The following is an 18,940-nucleotide window of genomic DNA, read 5'->3' as shown; positions in this document are numbered from 1 at the left end:
TACAAAGATTATTATTATTTTTATGGCTAACTTAGCGATAATTAGATCGTATACACACCCCCAACTCCCCAACCCAGCCACAAGGGGCCAAAGGCTGACTCTCAGAAACCTTATTTATGTAGCATGATCTACCTTCTAGACCCAACCGATTCATGAGTGAACATGTAATTCAAGCTAAGAGTCCCTCCCGAGGAATTTTATTTGGGTGCAGTAGCTCAACCAAGTCATCAAGAACTCAAGTTTCTTCTGTCTTTTTGCTCTGCCATCGCCTGCACATTGATGTTCAGTCCTTAAGCTTGTTGCCTAATGGTCACAAGATGGCTGCCACAGCCCCAAACATCACATCTTCACAGAACCACATTCAAGGTAAGAAAAGGGAGAAAAGGATAGACTGTTCTGTTTGTTCATCTGTCACTCATCAGGAAGCAAAATATTTTTCAGAACCATCTCCCGTCCCTTTCTACTCCCAGCAGATTTCCTCTGGTGCCTCACTGGTTAGAACACCATCCCATGTCTATTCCATCCTGCTAGGGAAGCTTGTAAGGCAAGTATGTGGCTAGCCAGAGAGCTGTGACTACAAGTTGCTGTGGGTGGCCATCTTTGTCCCAATAGGCAGGGTAGCAGAGGAATCCAGTGGGGCAGAGAGGTCAGAGGGAAGCTATTCAGTGAGGGACATGGAGAGAATAACCCCTGGACTCTCTAAGGACATTCTAGTTGCTGTTATGTCCTTTCCCAGGTCTTGGGGATGCATCGATTTCCTATTTCTTCTCCTTAAACTAGTTTGAATATATTTTCTTGCCTGCAACCAAAAAATTCTGTTACATATAATTTTGTTCACACCAAACACACACTGCGCAGAAACAACACCTGAAAACACCTTCTACCTCCTTTTCCACTGATCATCTCTTCCAACCAGTGGACCTAGGGATGTACCCAGACCCTCTCACATCGGTCTCTCTTGGAAACAAGCAGAAGTAACCCATGTGCCCAGAACCCACTTACTGGAAAAAGTTCTTACAGGCTTTCAGGGTACAAACAAGGTTCTACTAGGATAGCAGGGCTTCTGTCCAAGTAGCTCTCCACCCTCGGCTTACCAACAAAGACACAAATTCTTAACATGCCTTGAGTATCTTGATCTGTTCATCCTCTACCCAGAGGGAAACAGGAGCCACCTGTCCTGCCACAAGCAGAACTCAGACCAAGCCCAACCTGGCCTCTGTTTTCTTCCATGGGACAATGATTCTGACCTTTTCAGATCATTTGCAAGAAGTTTTGCCACTTGTCTAAGGAGATGGTGATAAAATAAAGATAGTTTTCAGCAGGCAACTGGCTGTTGGCCAGAATCCCACGCAGTCTTCAAAGTCAGGGCGAGAGGTATACCTACTCACAGGTTCGAGTTTAAAGAGAAACTGAAGTTTCTCCATGGGCTGCAGAGGGTCTGTTGAATTAATGCCAACAAGCAACCCAACTTCTGCATATATTCACGGCGGCACGCTATTATTTGGAGACTTTAGAAACCAGCTTAGGGTCCCCATTTATCTGGGCGTAGTGAGGAGTTGAGTCAAATCACATGTGCAAATAACTTCTGTAAATCCACCTATACACTGCATCGGCAACAACGACAAAGAGGGAGAGAGAAACAACTTAGATTATTTGAATGTGGCTACATAACGGACACTTCCAATGCACTTTCCTTCCCCACGCTTTCCCTCCTACTGTGTGGGCCAGAAGCCAGTTTCATTCCCTTCCATCCTTCCTTGTAGCAAGATCTGGCCTTGTGAACCAGTTTGGGCCAGGGGACTTACAGAGAAGTCTTCTAGGGAATGTCTAGGAAGCCAGGAGACAGATAAGCAAGGAGAGCTCTTTGGACCCTTTCCCTTTCCCTTGCCTTGAACGTGAGATTATATGAAGATGTGATGTCTGGGGCTGTAGCAGCCATCCTGTAACCATGAGGTAACAGACGTAAGGCATTTGAGGATGGTGAAGGCAAGGGGGAAAGCTCATGGATACCTGGATGATATTACTGAGCTGCTACCCCAAACTTGGAATCACTTCGCAGAAGACTTGCTGTTATGGGAGATACTGACATGTTTTTAATGCTGAAGCCACTGTTAGGCAGGTATACTGTGACTTAGAACAAGTCCTAAATGAGACATCATTCCTCTCCACGGAAACAAGGAGCAGGCTTTGGGAGGTATATATCTTACAGCACTTCCTGTTCATGAGAGTGGTGCTAGTGTTTAAAAATAAGTATTTTCGGGGACTTCCCTGGCGGTCCAGTGGTTAAGAATCCACCTTCCACTACAGGGGATGCGGGTTTGATCCCTGATCGGGGAACTAAGAGCCCGCGTGCCGCAGGGCAACTAAGCCCATGAGCCACAACTAGAGAGAAGCCCGTGAGCCCCAACGAAAGATCCCGTGTGCTGCAACCAAGACTCAATGCAGCCAATAAATAAATAAATAAATAAATATATATATATATATATATATATATATATATATATATATATATTAAAGGTATTTTGGTATAATATGGCACTAAACTTAAGCCAACTGTTTCATCTCATGGGCCATGGAAGAAGTGGCAAACTACCCCAATGCTGGAAGAAAAACCAGCAGCAGGGACTTAGAGTGTGTCTATCTCCAACATGGCAGCTTCCTAAGGGATTCCAAGGGTAATTTTCACTCTGCTCAATTTCTGTCTGACCCACTGCCCCCACAAAGGGGCAAATGCAGCATCACACTGTTCTTAAAATGTCCAGGCCTCGTCAAAATCTATCATGGGAGTTGAATAAATAATATAAATACGATTTTTCAAACGTGAAGCTACTTAGGAAAATGCAGGGTCTTAAATGTGAGGACCCAAGTTGGACCTGGAGAGGAACTTACAGGCGCCCCCAGTGAGGACGAATCAGAACATCAGGCCATAGCCATGTTTACAGAAGGACCTAAAAGAGATTCTGCAGCCAGACTGGGCTCCAGAGGCAGTACCAGGGGCAGCCCCTGTTTACTGAGAGATGGCTACCATCATCCCATTTAATCCCAGCTGCCCTGGGCCCTAAGCCACACCATATGAGGGGGGAACTGCTATGAACTAAATTGGGTCCCCCAAATTCATGTGTTGAACCCTAACCTCCAACAGGATGGTATTAGGAGGTGGGGCCTTTGGGAGGTGATCAGGTGTAGATGAGGTCATGAAGGGATGGGATTAGTGCCCTTATAAAAAGAGGAAGAGCCTTGAGCCCTCTCCCCATCACGTGAGGACACAGCAAGAGGGCAGCCGTCTGCAAGCCAGAGAGAACAGAACCCAGCCACGCACGCGCCCTGATCTCGGACTTCCGGCCTCCAAAACTATGAGAAATAAACGTCTGATGTTTCAGCTACCCAGGAAATGGTGTTTTGTTGTGGGAGCCCAAGCTGACTGAGACAGAAGTGGGGTCCCAGAGCACTTGAACGCCCTCAGTCACCTGCATGAGGTCACACACCAGTGACCTGGGACTCAAAGCCCGACAGACCTGCTGTCCCCAAAGCTGGGCAAATGACTTGTCACCCCTGAGCCCCAGTTTCCTCACACATAAGAATAAATGTGGGAATCGTGCTATCTGAAGAATGACCGGCATGGATGGGTCCTCACTTCAGGTGGAGGTCAGTTGCCCATATCAAAACATGTCGGGCACAGGAAATGCTACTAAGTCTGACATAAACAGAGTTCAGGAAAAAAAAAAAAAGAGAGAGAGAGAGAAAAGGGTACAATTTTACTGTGAAATTTTTATTATTCATTTTCTTAAAGAGTAGGCCAGCCTATAGACAAGTGTCTAAATCTGAGGGGTTGTCTGTGCCCTAAGCTGGCGGACATACGGAGGGCTAGTCCTGAGGATCTGGAGTTTCCTTAAACCTCTGCATGGATAAACACAGATTATAGTCAGCAAGAGGTAACTTTCTAGTATAACAGGACTCATAATAACAAAACCAGCTTCCTGGTTTGCCTCGTGCCCAGTCAACAGAGGCCAGCTTCCAGCTTCATCACGGGGCATCCTGGCTAAGGGAGGACCACCCTGACCCAAATCCCACAGCGCTCAGTTGGTGGGACACGTGCCCACGCCGCTCCCATCCCCAGAAGGTGCCAGGCGGTGCATCCCACTGCCCTACATGCCAGGGGGAGTGCACGGAGGACCTGCACAGGCAGGCCACCCCCAGAGGGGTCCGAGTTTGGGCCAGGCAAGTGACAGCATTGCTGCCGGCCACTAACGTTACATATGGGGCACCAGCTGCCACGTGGGCACCACGCTCAGCTCTTCTCCCGCCACCGCGGGGGGGACGGATCCTCACAGCAGCCCAGGGGGCAGGCGCCAACACGAACCCAGAGGAGGAAATGGGGACCCAGAGTTTCATAACCTGCCCAAGGTCACAGAGCTAACAAGTAGCAGAGATGGGATTTAGACTCAGGTCCGACCCCAGAGCCAGTCTTAACTACCACCTGAGATGTTTTAGGACAATTTTTTTAAAAAGAGAACATGGGACGGGGCTGCTGGGATGAAGTAAATTTAGGAAAAGCTGTGCAGTCTACCTGATCACTTTGGTGGGAATTTGTGATGCACGACCCACATGAAAGATGCCAGGAAGTCTTCAGAGGTGCAATCTGTTTAACTAAGAGTTTGTTCAAACTCAGGGGAGGCCCTCCGACATCCGGGAAGAGAGAGGGTTGTCTATGTGTCACTGGACGTCTGCAGTGGACAGAGGCGTCAGATAAAACCCAGACTTTTTTACTACTTACCCTTCCCCAGGTAGAGGGTACAGGCAGTCTAAAGCAGGAGTCAGCAAACTTCTATAGCAGGCCAGACAATAAATATTCTAGGCTTTGGAGACCGCACCGTCCCTGCTGCAGCCACTCAACTCCGTGGATGGAGCATGAGAGCAGCCACAGACAAGACGCAAACAAAACGAGTTCCGATGAAGCTTTATAGACACCGGAGTCTGAATTTCATCTCATTTTCACATCATGGAATATTCTTCTTTTATCACCCTTTTTGAAAAATGTAAAAGCCATTCTGGCTCACAGTCTGCACAAAAATCAGCGGGTCTCCCTGCTTTATTTATTGTAGCTCTGAGCTGCTGTGAGAAATGGAAAATGCAGCTTCCTTGCTCACCGCCCCTCCCCGCGGCAAGTTACCTGCTGGAGGGGAACAAGGTAAGAGAGAGGTCTGCCCTATTACCTCCTGAGAAGCTGGCGGAGGGAAATAAAGAGAGACCAGTTCTACGTGTGTGTTTAATACGTTTTTAGTATCATCGGGCAAAAGGTGCTGTAAAAATATTTGGGTTCCTGGGAGACAATGCCTGCTCTTGAGAGATTTGACCTCCTTTTCATGTCCAGGCTGTTTCAAATCCAGGCAGAGCTGGGTCCCCAGGAGAGGGCTCACGTTTTGATTGCACTCTGTCTTCCTTTCAACCGGAAAAAGATCCATCCATCCGAAAATGCCGCTTTCCCCGCTCACGGCCATGGGCCAACGGGTTTGAAGCAAAGGCTCCCAAGTCAATTTCCAAGTTGGAGGAAAGTTACCCTAAACCAGTGGTTCTCCACCGGGGGCTCCTTTGCCCCTCAGGGCACATCTGGCTATGTCTGGAGACACTGTGGTTGTCAAACTGGAGGCCACTCCTGGCCACTCATGCGTGGAGCTCAGGGATGCTCCTCAACATTCTACAGCGCCAGGATGCCCCCGCTGCAGAGAAGAGTCGGGCTGAAAATGTCAACAGTGCTGCAGGTGGGAAACCCTGCTCTACACCTACCTGAAAAGGCCACTTCCAAGTTCCTAGGGTGTTTGAGGCACATGAGACCCAGAGGTTTCTGGATCTCCTCTCCCATCCCCCCGCACCCTCCCCCCACCCCCGGAATATTAAGACAATTAGGAGCTCCGGGTTTGAGCAGGTATAAGGCAAGTGGCTTCATTTACTGTTTCCTCCTAAAGGAAATGACCAACGAGTGCCTCTACCCTATAAATGTTTACTAGCCCTGGAAGGTTCTGAGGCCCCACTGCCATTTTTAAGGGCTTCTCCCTCAACAAATGTTAGGTCAAGTGAGTCAGAAAATGGAACCTGAGAAGGGGGAAGAGGGTGGGGGGACATTTCACAAAGTTCAGGGCCAAGAGGAAAACAGAAAGACCTAAAACGACCCCCTACCCTCTCTTTCTTGCTTATAAACGGAGGACTGCCTTACATGGGGTATCTCGTGAACCGAGGCAGGGAGAGTTTTAAAGGTCTCGGGACACTGCCGCGTGGGGTTTTCATTTGCTGGCTGAGGCCCCGTCATGTTAGTGGGTCTGTGGATTGATGAGTTATTGGCCTTTGGGGCGTGATACCCTGAATACACTCTAAGACGGGCTCCCTGGGGCCACACCACCAAGAGCCACCTCAGGGCTGAGCTTCCGGCCAAGACTCTCTTGTCTCCAGTAGGAGAGATTTCTGATTCATTGGTGCTTGGAAAAATGTAATTACAAAGAAGAATGCAGAGGAAAATGTAACTAATATCCAGGTACCCACAACTAAGAATTTGCAGGAGTTAATATCACGGTTGCTTCCTGTTTTTCCCATAAACTTTTTATTTTAGAATAACTTTATAGAAGAGTTGCAAAGACAGTATAAAGTTCCCGTGGACCCTCACCCAGCTTCCCCCAAGGTTCACATCTTCCATAACCGTGGGACACGTGTCAAAAATAAGAATTTAATATCGATGGGTTACTGTTAACCAGACTCCTGATTTTTTTCAGATTGCACCAGTTTTTCCACTATTGCCCTTGTCCTGTTCCAAGATCCAGTCCAGGATATCACACTGCACTTCCGAATGGTTTCTTATTATTAAAATAAAGGAAACTTGACCAGAACAGTTGGAATTTATTTAAAATTTCTCCCCAATCCCATCCGTTGCCTCCCTCCCCAAAGGCGGTTGGTGTGAGTCTTACCGCCGTGTTTCTATAGTGTTACCACACATATATGAGCCCACAAACGATACACAGTATTATCTGGTGCTCTTGTGTGTGTCTGTTTTGACACAACGACAAACGCTTACACCCTAAACATCCTCCTACAACTGGCTTTCTCCCTCTTGACATTCTGTTTGAGTCTAAGTTGATACATAAAAAAGAAATTCTTGCATCCCCTTCTGGTTTCTTACACCTTTATAAATAAATTTATTACAAATTTATTTCTCCAATCCCCTGCTCATGGACATTTAGGCTGGTGGTGACTTGATGCTATTACAAACAATATGCAATATTTATTCCAGTACATATGGTAAAAACCACCTCCATGATCTTTTCGATACAGCGTCTTGAGGTATCGCTATTAAAATACCAGTCCCTAGCTGCCTCTGGAATTTTCCCATCAAGTGGGTGTGGGGTGCCTGCAGGAGCCCCAGTACATGGGCACTCGGGGCCCTTTGCCCGTCGATAATTCTTAAGCCACAGAGACAGAGCAGAGGGGAGTCTCCACAAGCAGGAAGGATAATGAAGGGGAAGGCGTGAGCGGCTTACCTTTGTCTTCCTCTTCAGAGCACAGAACCACAAGGTCAAGGTCAAGGGCTTGGAGGCTGTTCTGGTGGTCTCATCACCACTGCCCTTGTGCCCCGTCTCCCCCATTCACGCACCTCCACGGGGCCAGGAGGAAGAGTGAATGGGTTTACATTCAGCAAACCTGGTTTCAAATGCCAACCCCACCGCTTCCTAGCTCTGCAAGTTCGGGGCCCTTCAGTCTCTTCCTCTTTAAAATGGGAATGATACGACTTGCTTTGCAGAACCTGAGAGAATTAAATAAGGAGCCTGATAAGGGAGGCTGTTATAAATCCATTAGTGCTACAGAAAGATCACAACCCTCCCACGTTATCACTGTGATTTACTTCAGTGATGCATTTAGATAATGAAGGAGTCTCTGAATTCAGTTTCTAGGTTCAGCCTTGCAAGATCCTGCCTGGACGAGGAAGTGCCTCTGAAGCCCAGGAAGAGAAAGCAAGACTTCATGACAAGACAGTCACCTGCACAGCCCAGACAAACACACCGGCGAGGGCAAGAGCCTCTTGAGCTGGGACCAGAGTCAGGCTCCTTAATTCTCTGGGTAGTGAACCCGAGTGCAGCTGACGTGTGCTTTTGCTGAAAGACAAGTCCTAAAGAGGCGAGTCATTTTACAAGTGGCAATGGAGAGAAGTGGTTATTCTTGTTGAACCACGTGAATACCTCAGTGATCAGGAAGATTCTAGAAACACTGGTCTCCAAAACGGGGTGCAAGCACTTAGGGGAGGCAAGAGGGATCCACTGGGACATGGGGCGGGAAATATTATAATCGCACCTAAGTGAATTTCAAGACCTGATGGACGTCAGGGAAGATGGGCATTTACTGGCTGAGCTTCAACAAACATCTCTGCATAACTGATGGATGAGATTGAAAAACACAGACCTTGTTTTCAGTAATGCAGCCAACAATTCACCTGTTCTATTTCCATCGTTTTACCTGGTGAGAGAGCCTTTGCCAACGACAGTGTGGTCGTCACGACTGCCACTTCCCAGGCTCTTTCTGGTGCTCCCCTTTCCAAGCTTGGGGTGGGACTGTCTGTCATCTCCTGCCACCTTGGGTCAGGTCTGACCATGTGATAGGCTGTGACCAATGAAGTGCAGGCAGAAGCGCCCGTGTAGCTTCCTGCTGGAAAGATGAAAAGCCCGTGCACAAGCCACACTGTCTTTCCCTTTGGGACCATAACTGGTGACATTCAAGAGGGCGGCAGCTCCATCGGCCTGGAGATCTGAACACCCTCCCGCCCGGCCAATGTGCAGAGCCCCCTGCCAACCCACGATGCAGCCATAACAAAACAACAAAAAAGCTCTGTGGTTTCAAGCTACCGAGATTGTGGGGTTCTTTGTGAACTCTTGATGCTGACTAGACGAAGGATCAAAATAATCAGAATTTAGGACCAGACCTTTAGCTTGCTGACCCCAAACTGTTGAACCATGAGCTGTGAAAGATCAAATTCCATCACACTGAAAATCTTAGGGATAGCAAAATTACATTTGTCTTGCTAATGAATTAAACTTATAATCTTTGCATTAATTACTAATGATGCATGAGTTAAAATGTGTATTAATGAACATTAGAATTTTGTATTTTTTTATCTTTAGTGCCTCCTACTTAAATTTCTATTTTAGTCTTTGTTTTATAAAGTGCACACCATCCTAAAACAGGAGTAGTTCTACGATCTATTTCTGTTTAGGGTGCGTACTCAAAGATTTCCTAGCAGGGATGCAAGATCAAAAAACACTTGAAGGGGCTTCCCTGGTGGCGCAGTGGTTGAGAGTCCGCCTGCCGATGCAGGGGACACGGGTTCGTGCCCCCGTCCAGGAAGATCCCACATGCCTCGGAGCGGCTGGGCCCGTGAGCCATGGCCGCCGAGCCTGCGCGTCCGGAGCCTGTGCTCCGCAATGGGGGAGGCCACAACAGTGAGAGGCCCACGTACCGCAAAATAACAAAACAAAACAGAACAAAAACAAAACAAAAAACACTTGAAGACGATGCCGTGTAACATCCTCACCCCTTTCACGCACGCAAGCTGCCAATGTCTGAGTACCTTCTGTGCCATGAGAATTCTGCAAGGCAGTGCTAGAACGGGACGGGGAGAATGTCTGAGAAAATAGTCAAGAAAAAGTCCTTTATCAAAGGCCAAAACACAAGCCATCGAAACCACAGAATAACCCGCCTGCCTGTGAGTGCATTGTTAAATTGCCGGGCAGATGAGCACTGGGACCATTCTAGGTGGATGGTCATGCTAACCGCTTGGATTCTTTTTTTTTCTTCAAACTACATGAAGGCAAGAGAGAGGCTGGCATTACAAGACGGTACAGGCCTAACTCCAGTGTTTAAAAACATGCAAGTCCGCAATTTTGGAAACTGTGCAGGTTTTTATTCACAGCCAAATTTAATTAAGCCAGACAACAAAAGAGTGAAACTTCAAAGCTACTCTGGGAGATAAAGATGTGAATGAATAACACGTGACCTCAAAGATGTGGGAACCTTAATACTCGCTAAGTCAGAGTTTTCTAACGGTACAGAAAGAGCTGAAGAGAATTTATGGGGAACCTTGTGTGAGAAAGCCCACCCCGAGACTCAGGCCCCGGAGACCTTCACCATCCTCTGGTCTCCAGAGGCTTCTAAAGGCACTGAATCCACTTGGGACTTTGTTATCCCAAACCCAGCTGGGAGAGCAGGGGTGGGGGGGGGGCAGTCTTGCACCTGCTCCCATAAAAAGTGGGGAAGTTGTGCTGGTCTGTTAATGAATGCTTTGGGCTTGTCACTCCCTTGAAGGAAAAGACAATTTGTACTTTGACCACCTTCCAGGAAGGGGTGGGAAGAGATATGTCAGTAATGCGAGTTTTTGAAATTAAAAGTTTTTATTTTGGAATAATTTTCGATTCAGAGAGAAGTTGCAAGGATAGTAGACAGTTCCTGTACACCCTTCATACGAGTTTTAGGTTCCCTAGTAGGAAAGTTTTAAAATAGCCATAGATGCTTAAAATCGAGAGAAAGTCAGCATTAGACTCTACTTATCCTCAAACAAGTTCGGTGTGCTCAAATTTCACTGATCTCTGAAGAGGAGGAAAATGCATGTGTCGTTGGGTGGGGGGGGAGGGATACACATATATACAAAGATATACATCTTTGGGGCCATTTTCTTCACATCTCTAAAACGACATGGGTGGCTTAATCTTGGTACTTTAAGATCAAGTACTTAAAAATGGAAATTTGGACTCTTATACCAAAGTGAATAGTGATCTGGCCATCAAAATACAAGCAAGTTTTACCATTTATTGTGCACCTACTTGGTGCCCGACTCTACCCACGAGAGATATGATTTTGTCTTCGTGAGGGTCTGTGGAGGAGGGGATACTTAACCAGATTTCTAAAACGAAGAAACAAACTCAGAGACGTTAAGTAACTTGCTCAAGGTCACACAGCTAATAGGCAACCATAGTGGAAACAGACACATGGGCTGAAGCTGTGTCTAAAGAGAATCAGTGTGGATGCCATTCTGTTCTCTCTTGCCAAGTCACACCCTCTGCTGTCACCGAGAACTTCCGTTACACGGCAGTGAAGCCCCCCAACCCCCCACTCCATATATCACCCAGAATTAGCTGCAAAGTGTCAGGAAACTTGGCCAGGCAGCCCCAAGCATCAGCGAGGGCTGGAAGCCTTCACCGTGAAGCCCTTTATAGAAAGCCGCAGTTGGCAGCCCCTGCTCCTGCATGGGAACAAATTAACATTGGCATTCCAAACACAGGAAAGGAAGGAAATTGGAAACACAGTTTATACTTGGCCAGCTCTTTGAAATACTGTACCATGCTACCGACATCAATTAATGAAAAGCAGGGTTGTGCTGAGAGGCCCTGGTTTGCAAATGCATTAACACACGTTAAACATGTTTGTACAGGAACCGGATTATAAGCACCCTGGCTCCAAAACAATAAAGCAATTTACCCTAAAACTGGTGCTCTTGGAGTTGTCATTAATTCAATCCACTCCACGCGGATCAGCAAAGGCTTTTCTCGGCTCCCAGCAATGCCTCCCGACACAAATGTTGAAAGGACGGCATCGCACATGCTACTCTGAGTTTCACATAAGTAAGTGTCAAGCTTCATGCACTGCTAATATGCCCCCAAATCATAAACACTCCACTTCGGAGAGCGGGGGAATCACACAGCGGCAGCCCTGGTATTCATCGGCACGGCCATTTCACATCGGGTTAGAGCAATTTTTCCCCGCAGAAGGTTAACTGGGAAATATCTGTTCCATATTAAGAAATACCAAGTCACATTTTTTGTCAAATATTATTTGTCAAATGCCATTTGCTGCAAAACCCAGATTTCAAGTGCAGCTGAACACACAGCTAATACCGAACGGTTCACATAATAGCTGTGGTTGTACATGGGATCATTTGCAGTGAAAGCACCCCCCTTCCTCTATAAACTGTTTCAGGAATTGGAAAGAAAAGCATCTGAAGCTCTGGAATAAATAAAGTACTGTGCCTTGAGCTGCCCAGTACAAAGGACCCAGCAGGCTGGGAGAACAGACGCAAAACAACCAGAAAGGCAACTGCCGCTTCGCTTCACAATTCTGTAAGAACACTTAAAAGACTTTACATCATGGGGGTGAATCGCAACATATCTGGCTTGCAAAGACAGAGTCGGCTAGTTTCTTGAAAGACCAGCCTCTTCACGCACTGCACCCACCGGTACAGGCACCTGCGGCCACATCCTGGGTCCAGGCGACAAACATCACTGATGTGGCCACCCTGCCCCCTCGCCCAGGTGACATCACCCCACGACTCCACATTGATCCGGGATCCATCAAGTCGGAGCACTTTGGGTGTGCAAAGCTAAATGTGTTATCATTTTTACCACAACTTAACAGTTTCTATGTAAATATTGGTGTTTCCTCACCCCACGAAGGCGAGAGGAGGCAAAATGGCACCGGCGCATTGGACTTAAACTAATTAAAAGCAGAGGGTCATGCAATTCAACGTATTGATTTTACCAGTGGGACTTAAATCTTTTATAATAAGTGTACACAGCTGCAGCGCTCTCCCACCGCCACGTTTTACAGGCTAATCCGTGCATTCCTTCTGACAATAACGTGACAGGTCCCACACATCCCTGCCTGTGCCCTAACCCCGGTGACACTGCCAGAGTGCATTAAAGCAGAGGCCGGCCAAAAAGCAGCCGTGCCGACAGCCCCCAGCTAGGTCTGAAGAGTGATCGCCAAAGAATGAACGTGGCCAGCCACTTGGTGCAAAGGGCTCTCCATTCAAAATAGTCAGCTGGTGAAATGGATGGGCAGGCTGGGGAAGGGTGGAGACTGGGGGAGTGTTAGGACACTCTGATTCTTGCAATGGGCCAAATATGACCTTACCCAATAGGGGGAAAAAAAAGATATTAAAGTGATAGGGGTGATCAATCAACTCAGATGAGGCTCTCCCTGGAATGAAGTCATCATCATCTCCGAGCTCAGTGGACATGTGATATTCGCTCACATCGCAGGCACGCTGGTGGTCAAGGGTTCGCGGGCCAGCTGTGTTTATCCCGGCAGAGGCTTGACAGGCTACGACGCTACGGAAGGCCCCGACCCGGACCCGAAGCTCGCAGGAGCTGCATCTCAGAAGCTGTTTCCTCTCTCTGTGCGTTCAGAGAAGCCCCCCCACTTCGCTTCCCTAGGCCTCCTCCCTCCTTACCCCTTCAAGGGCCGCCCCACAACCAAGTGACAACTCTGGAATAAACACCAAAACTGGCCACGCGAGCTGGCATCCAGGCTTCGGCCTTAACCTGCTCTGATTCCAGAAGGGAAATACAAAGACCCCCCCAAAGTTCAAACCTGGGTCACATATATCCTTGGGGGGAGAGGGGAGAAGATCTTTGATTTATATAAGCAGGAAAATGAGGTTTAAAAGAAGCGATGTTGAAAGGGTTACTAAAAACACAGCTGTTGGTGCACTCCTAGAGCGAAGACACTCTGCAGAAAGAGAGAAAGAAAGAAAGAAGGAGGGAAGGCTGTGTGACATCTATATTAACCTCTGGCTGCTCACCAGTGAGGGCCGGCACTCCAGTGCTGGAATGTGGGGCAGCCCCTTCCAAATTTTAACACAAGCCAGGTTACAGCTGCGAGCGCCTGCAGCCTGTGCTCCCCCGGCAAGCACTCCCTGAAGGAAATTTTTAAACTGTAACAGAATCTTTTTCTAATACTCTACAGTGGTAGGGCCTGTTCTGAAGGGGCAAGAGGAGAGATCTTAATGCCAAACACTTGTCAACAAAAAGGATCGCCAGATGGTATAAAATAAAAGTAAACCTGAACGGCTTTCTCCCCACTCCTCGGCTACATTAACAAAAGCCACTTTTAGACACTGAACCCAATAAGGATAGGTTTCCCACTTCCCCTTTTTTTAATTTAGCTTCAAAGATTAAACAAATTTGGTGCCTTCGGAACCTGGACCAGAGATAAATGTGTATCGCACACCCCCAGTGCCAGGGGCTTCTTTAGAAGATCCCAAAAGGAGCTGCTGGATTTCTCCAAAGAAACAAAGAGGGGAGGGCAGCTATCTTGGGGATTCAGTCTGCAGAACTCACATTGCCTGGGGACAGTTGAAGAGAGGGTGGCCTGTTTTGAATTCCAAACTTAAGTCGGCACAGAGGAGTTGGGGGCTTGTTAATCCAAACCAGTTTACAAATCTCGCCATTGAACTTAAGAGGCCCAGCCTGGGAAGATGTAAGTCTCCCTCCGGCAGCTCAGCTAGCATTACAGGGGCTTTATTGTACAGGCTGGTCTTTGTCACAAGGTGCGGTCTGAGGTCCTCATTCTCAGCACCTGGTTTTGTCATAAATTCTCCTCTAGTTCCCTCTCTAGTTTAGATCCCACTCAGCCTGGCCAAAAGCTTGAATTCTGAGGAGAACGACTTAGAGGAACAAAAACCAGTTTGGCTGCAGACGGAAGAATAAACGCACCAGCTCTGCAAAAGCCTTCAGACTTCAGGCCGAAGTCCCCCAGAGCACTGCAGGACAGCAGCGGTATGCAATGAGGGAGGAGGGGGTGGTGGAAGGAGGAGGGGGCTTTGAGGGGAGGAGAGGGTGGTGGAGAAAGTCAGTCTCCCTTCAAGGTCTCCCCCAGGTCCCCTGCAAGGTAACAAGTAATCGCTGCATGTGAACAAACGACGTTTCTCTCACTCTTGGTAAAGTGTGAGACTAAACGCATCTTTAGAAAACTTTGTATGTTACAGGTCAGTATGATCTGCAATCCAAGGAAAAATCGTGTGCTTTTTCTCAGCTTGCAAGCAGGTCTCCTACATGCCCCCTCCAACCCCACTGTTACCCCCCAGCCCCTCCTGTGGCAAAAATCCCAGAACCCCACAAAACGGAAGGGACAGGCGGTTTATTCCCATGCTGCTGCCGAGCAGAAATTAAAGGGCAACCTTAGAAACATCTACAGGAAGATTCTTGCTCAACTGCGGTCCAGGTCTTCACCCAACTAATCACCGAGAAAGTTTTAGGGACTGAGAAAGAAAGAAAACAAGGTCAGTGCACTCTGTTAAAAGCCACTCTGCCATCTAATTTGGAGTGATGCTCCAGAAAGCAAGACCTGAGAAAGTCAGGACTGTCCCACAAAGCCCAAAGCCAGCCTGACTGATTAAGAGGCTCAGACAAGCCGGTCTTTGTCCTTTCAAGATGAAAGAAATGGGACTAACGGGGTTGAAAGGTGTGTGTACAGCCAGAGGAGGAAAACCACCCAGCTGTGGTCTTCCCAAACAAGTCCCAGCTTGCTCCCCCCTACCAAGGGGCAGCAAACAGCCCTGCCCCAAGTTTCCCAGAGGTGCCCAGTTGGCAACCTGGTCCTTTTCTGGCATGGGAGGAGCCCGTGTCTGGCCACGCCGTTGGTCCATAAGCAGCAGGGTGCTTTCTGCACTGCATTTGCAGAGCCCTCCACAGAAGCAGGGCTTACAAATACCTCTTTAATGACCTCAGCCAGGCTCTGAAGGCCGCCACTGGGACCTGCTGGCATTCACTGGGAGTCACAGGTATCCAACAGAACAGAAGATACCATAAATCCCCAGCCAGAGAAAGGGCCCTGGTTAACCCCTGGCTTCAGGGTGGATACAGAGCTCTGCTTTAATTAATTTATTTGTATGTACGTATTTGGGGTTTTTCTTTAGCTTCTAGTAGAGGTCACAAATACACATTGAAAAAAAAATCATACACCAAACTGCAGACAATGACAAATCAGGCCGCAGCTCCCAAATCCCTAAGGCCCCAGCCCCAGTTCGGCCCTCCCCCATAAAATCTATTTCCAATCCACGGCGTCTTCCTCCAGTGGGAGAGCATGATATACAGGCACGTATGTAACCTCACTGATCTGCACCTTGCTTTTTTCCACCCCATACATCTTGGAGATTGTTCTAAATCAGGACGTATGGAGCTGTCTCATTCTAACAGGCTGCCTAGTATAATTTAAACTTTCTTGAAGTCATTCTGGCATCTAAACCTCCCACCCCTTGCTCGCTGAAGCTCGTTTCACTATTTGATTTTGGGCTATTATTAAGGACAGACAATGGAGTCCCGGGGACTCCAGGGACCTTATCTAGCGCGGGAAGCATTAAGGTTGAGCCGCGCTTCCCGGCGCCCTCCATCCACGCCCCAGGTGCCCCGCGGGGGGCTTCAGGATCATTATTTCCCTGTTGACACAGCGCCGGTGGGCGTGAGTTGGCTGTCTTGACTTCGTTCGTATTTTCGCAGCAAGTGACACTTGTAGAATGAAAGCGGCTCGGGAAACAGCGCTATCGGGGCGTGTTATCTCAGAAACCAAATATTTGATCATGAGCCCTATAGCGCGCAGTCGGGGGTTAGTCTGAGCAAGTCTGGTGAATGTGCACAGATGGAGCGAGAGCACCACCCCCGCCGCAGCGCCAGCCTCCGATCCCCGGGGCCGTCGCGGCTCCAGTCGGAAGCCGGGTCCCCTAGCCTCCCCCGGCGGCGTCTGCTGGGAGATCCCTCGCCACCCAATAGCCAGAAGCCGTGGTTTGCGCGCCACACGTGATAAACGCTGAAAATGGATTCTGCCAGTCCGGGACCTATCATTAAATATTTAAAATAGAAAGGTCGCAATGGCAACGTTTTTTCCCCAGCTCCAGCCAGGAAAGCTGAGAGGGAGAGGGGCGCCCAGTGGTCAGGAAAGGAGCCCCGAGGCGCTCGGGGCGCGCAGCACGCTACGGCGGGCGCACCGCGAGGGGACAGGTAGGGCTTGCCAGGGCGGGGAAGGGAGTGCAACGCCCGCGATGCCAGGGCCAGGCAGGGCAGAGAGGGGCTCAGAAAGGGCGGGAAGTCAGCTTCGCGGAGCAGGGCCCTTTAAATCCAGGTAGCGCGGGCCCAGCCGTACGGGCACAGCTCACATGACCGAGCCCCGCGCTTTGAACTGAGCCGCGGCCCGCCCGGCGCCTCCCGCCCCAGAGGTGCAGTCGCCGACTTAACCCAGAGAGGGCTTCAGACCGGTCCTTACTTCCCCCGAACTCCCACAGGCCAGATGAGCCCGGCTCGCCCTACCTGGGGCGCGCGCAGCTTGGGGTCCACTAAGGCAGGCGGGTGGGAGACCCTCGGCCAGGCACTGCCGTTTTGAAAACTACCGGGAGTGGAAAGATGGGCGGGCTGGATGTAAGAAGCGGCGCCCTCCCTGTCCCAAAGCGACTCCTGGCCAAGACGCGCACCCCTCCCTCCCTCCTTCACTCACCGAGGTTGACGAAGCTCATGACCATGTCGGCGTCGGTGAGAAAGTGGCTGTCTTGCAGGCTGGCCAGAGGGGGGCCTTGGGTACTGAAGACGGCCTTGTAGGGGTAGGAGAAGCCCTGGCCGTCGGGCCCGCCGCCCTCCTCCACCGCCATGGCATTGTACAGGTCCAGCATGAACATGGGCGCCGAGTTGTGCTTGCCCTGGAGGTGGGGACGCGGGCGATGGGGCAAGCCCAAGATGGAGAGGATCTCGCGCTGCATCTCCCGCCGCTCCTGGCTGCGGAGGCGCCGGTGGATGAAGCTTGAGTGCACCTCGTTGTCCAGGCTGAAGTCGGCCAGGGCGGAGCGCAGCAGGAACAGGGGCGCCCAGAGCGCCACGAAGCTGTGGGGCGCCGCGGCGCGCAGCGAGCGCACGTGCATCGCGCCGGCTCTACGCGCGACCCGGGCTCCGGGCACCCGGCACCGGGGCCCGCGCCGCCCCAGGTGACGGAGCGGGGCAGGCGGCCGTCCACGCCGCTCGGTCACTTGCTGTAGACGGGCCCCTCTGCGCCCGCGCCGGACATGGCCCCTCCCCGGCCGGCTGCGCTCTGCCCGGACCCCCGCCCCCGGCTCGGCGCTGGTCCCGGGGCCCCTCGCCCCGCACTCGTCCGGGCGCACCGCGGGGCTCGGAAACCGGCTCGAGCGAGCGAGAGCGCGAGCAAAGAGGCGGGCGCGGGTGGGAGGAGCAGCTCGCCAGCAAACCTAGGAGCCGGGAGAGCGAGCGCCGGGGTGGCAGCGAGGCGGCGGGAGAGCGGGCGCTCCTTCCTTCGGCTCCTCTCGCGCTCTTGCTCTGGGGCGGCGGGGACCCACCCTCTTCCGAACTCCGGCGCCCAGAAGAAGGGCCCCAGGTCGCTCTCCCAGCCCTGCGCGCCCTTGATCGCACGAGAGGCCGCCTCGGGAGCCCCAGAGTGGTACGCGCTGGGGCCTGGGAGGAGGAGGGGGAGGGGGAGGAGGAGGACGGGCTTCCGAGGGCCCCTCCCGCGTCGGCGGCCTCCCACCTGCCCTCGGCCCCGCCCTCCCCCCAGCGGCGCCCAATGGGTTCATTCATTCCTTCTAGTGCGCTCTGCAAATATTTACCCAGTGCCCACAGGGTGCCCAGCGCCGGGCCGGGCGCCGCGGGGATGCGGAGAGAGGAATCCGAGCCGGCCCTGCTTTCTCCGCACTCGTAGTCCGGACAGGGAAGGAGGCCTGAGCGGCACCCATGGGATTTGCGCTGCGGTAGAACAAGCTGGGGGAGTGTGGAGGAAGCGCGGCGACACGAGAAGGCTTCCTGGCGGAGGTGGCACCCGAGCCCCTCTCGCCTTTTGCCCCCCCCCCTTACTCCAGACACGCGGATCCCTCCCCGAACTTGTGGCCAGCCTGTTCCTGCACTTGCCAGCCCTTCTGCCTGGAGCTGTCTCCCCTCCCAGTCTCCCTCCCCACCCCTGCCATCTGGCCAAGCCTCCACCTCCAGGTGCCACTCAGGTGCCACTTCATCCCAGACCATCGGAGATTAGGTCCCTTCCCCTCCTCATCCCCGTGCACACCTGTTCTATTTTCCTTAACTCCTCCTCCCACCGTCTGGAATTACTCAGTTATTCGTGCCTTCTTCGTTGCCTTGCCTTCCCACTGGAA

At 50.7% G+C, this 18,940-nt stretch overlaps 1 protein-coding gene across 1 annotated transcript in view; it reads right to left on the bottom strand.

The window, feature by feature from the left end:
• BMP7 (bone morphogenetic protein 7) overlaps nucleotides 1-18,227 on the bottom strand; it is a 90,505-nt gene extending 72,278 nt beyond the window's left edge. The window contains exon 1 of the mRNA XM_081257177.1: nucleotides 17,290-18,227. Coding sequence (XP_081113303.1) covers nucleotides 17,290-17,707 — 418 coding nt within the window. The 5' untranslated portion in view covers nucleotides 17,708-18,227. The remainder of the gene's footprint in view (nucleotides 1-17,289) is intronic.
• Between the last annotated feature and the right edge of the window lie 713 nt (nucleotides 18,228-18,940).

This window comes from Mesoplodon bidens, assembly GCF_964165515.1.
Source record: "Mesoplodon bidens genome assembly, chromosome: 15".
Taxonomy (NCBI): domain Eukaryota; kingdom Metazoa; phylum Chordata; class Mammalia; order Artiodactyla; family Ziphiidae; genus Mesoplodon; species Mesoplodon bidens.
The sequence above is the reverse complement of the archived record's forward strand: the minus strand, read 5'-3'. Positions and strand labels throughout refer to the sequence as shown.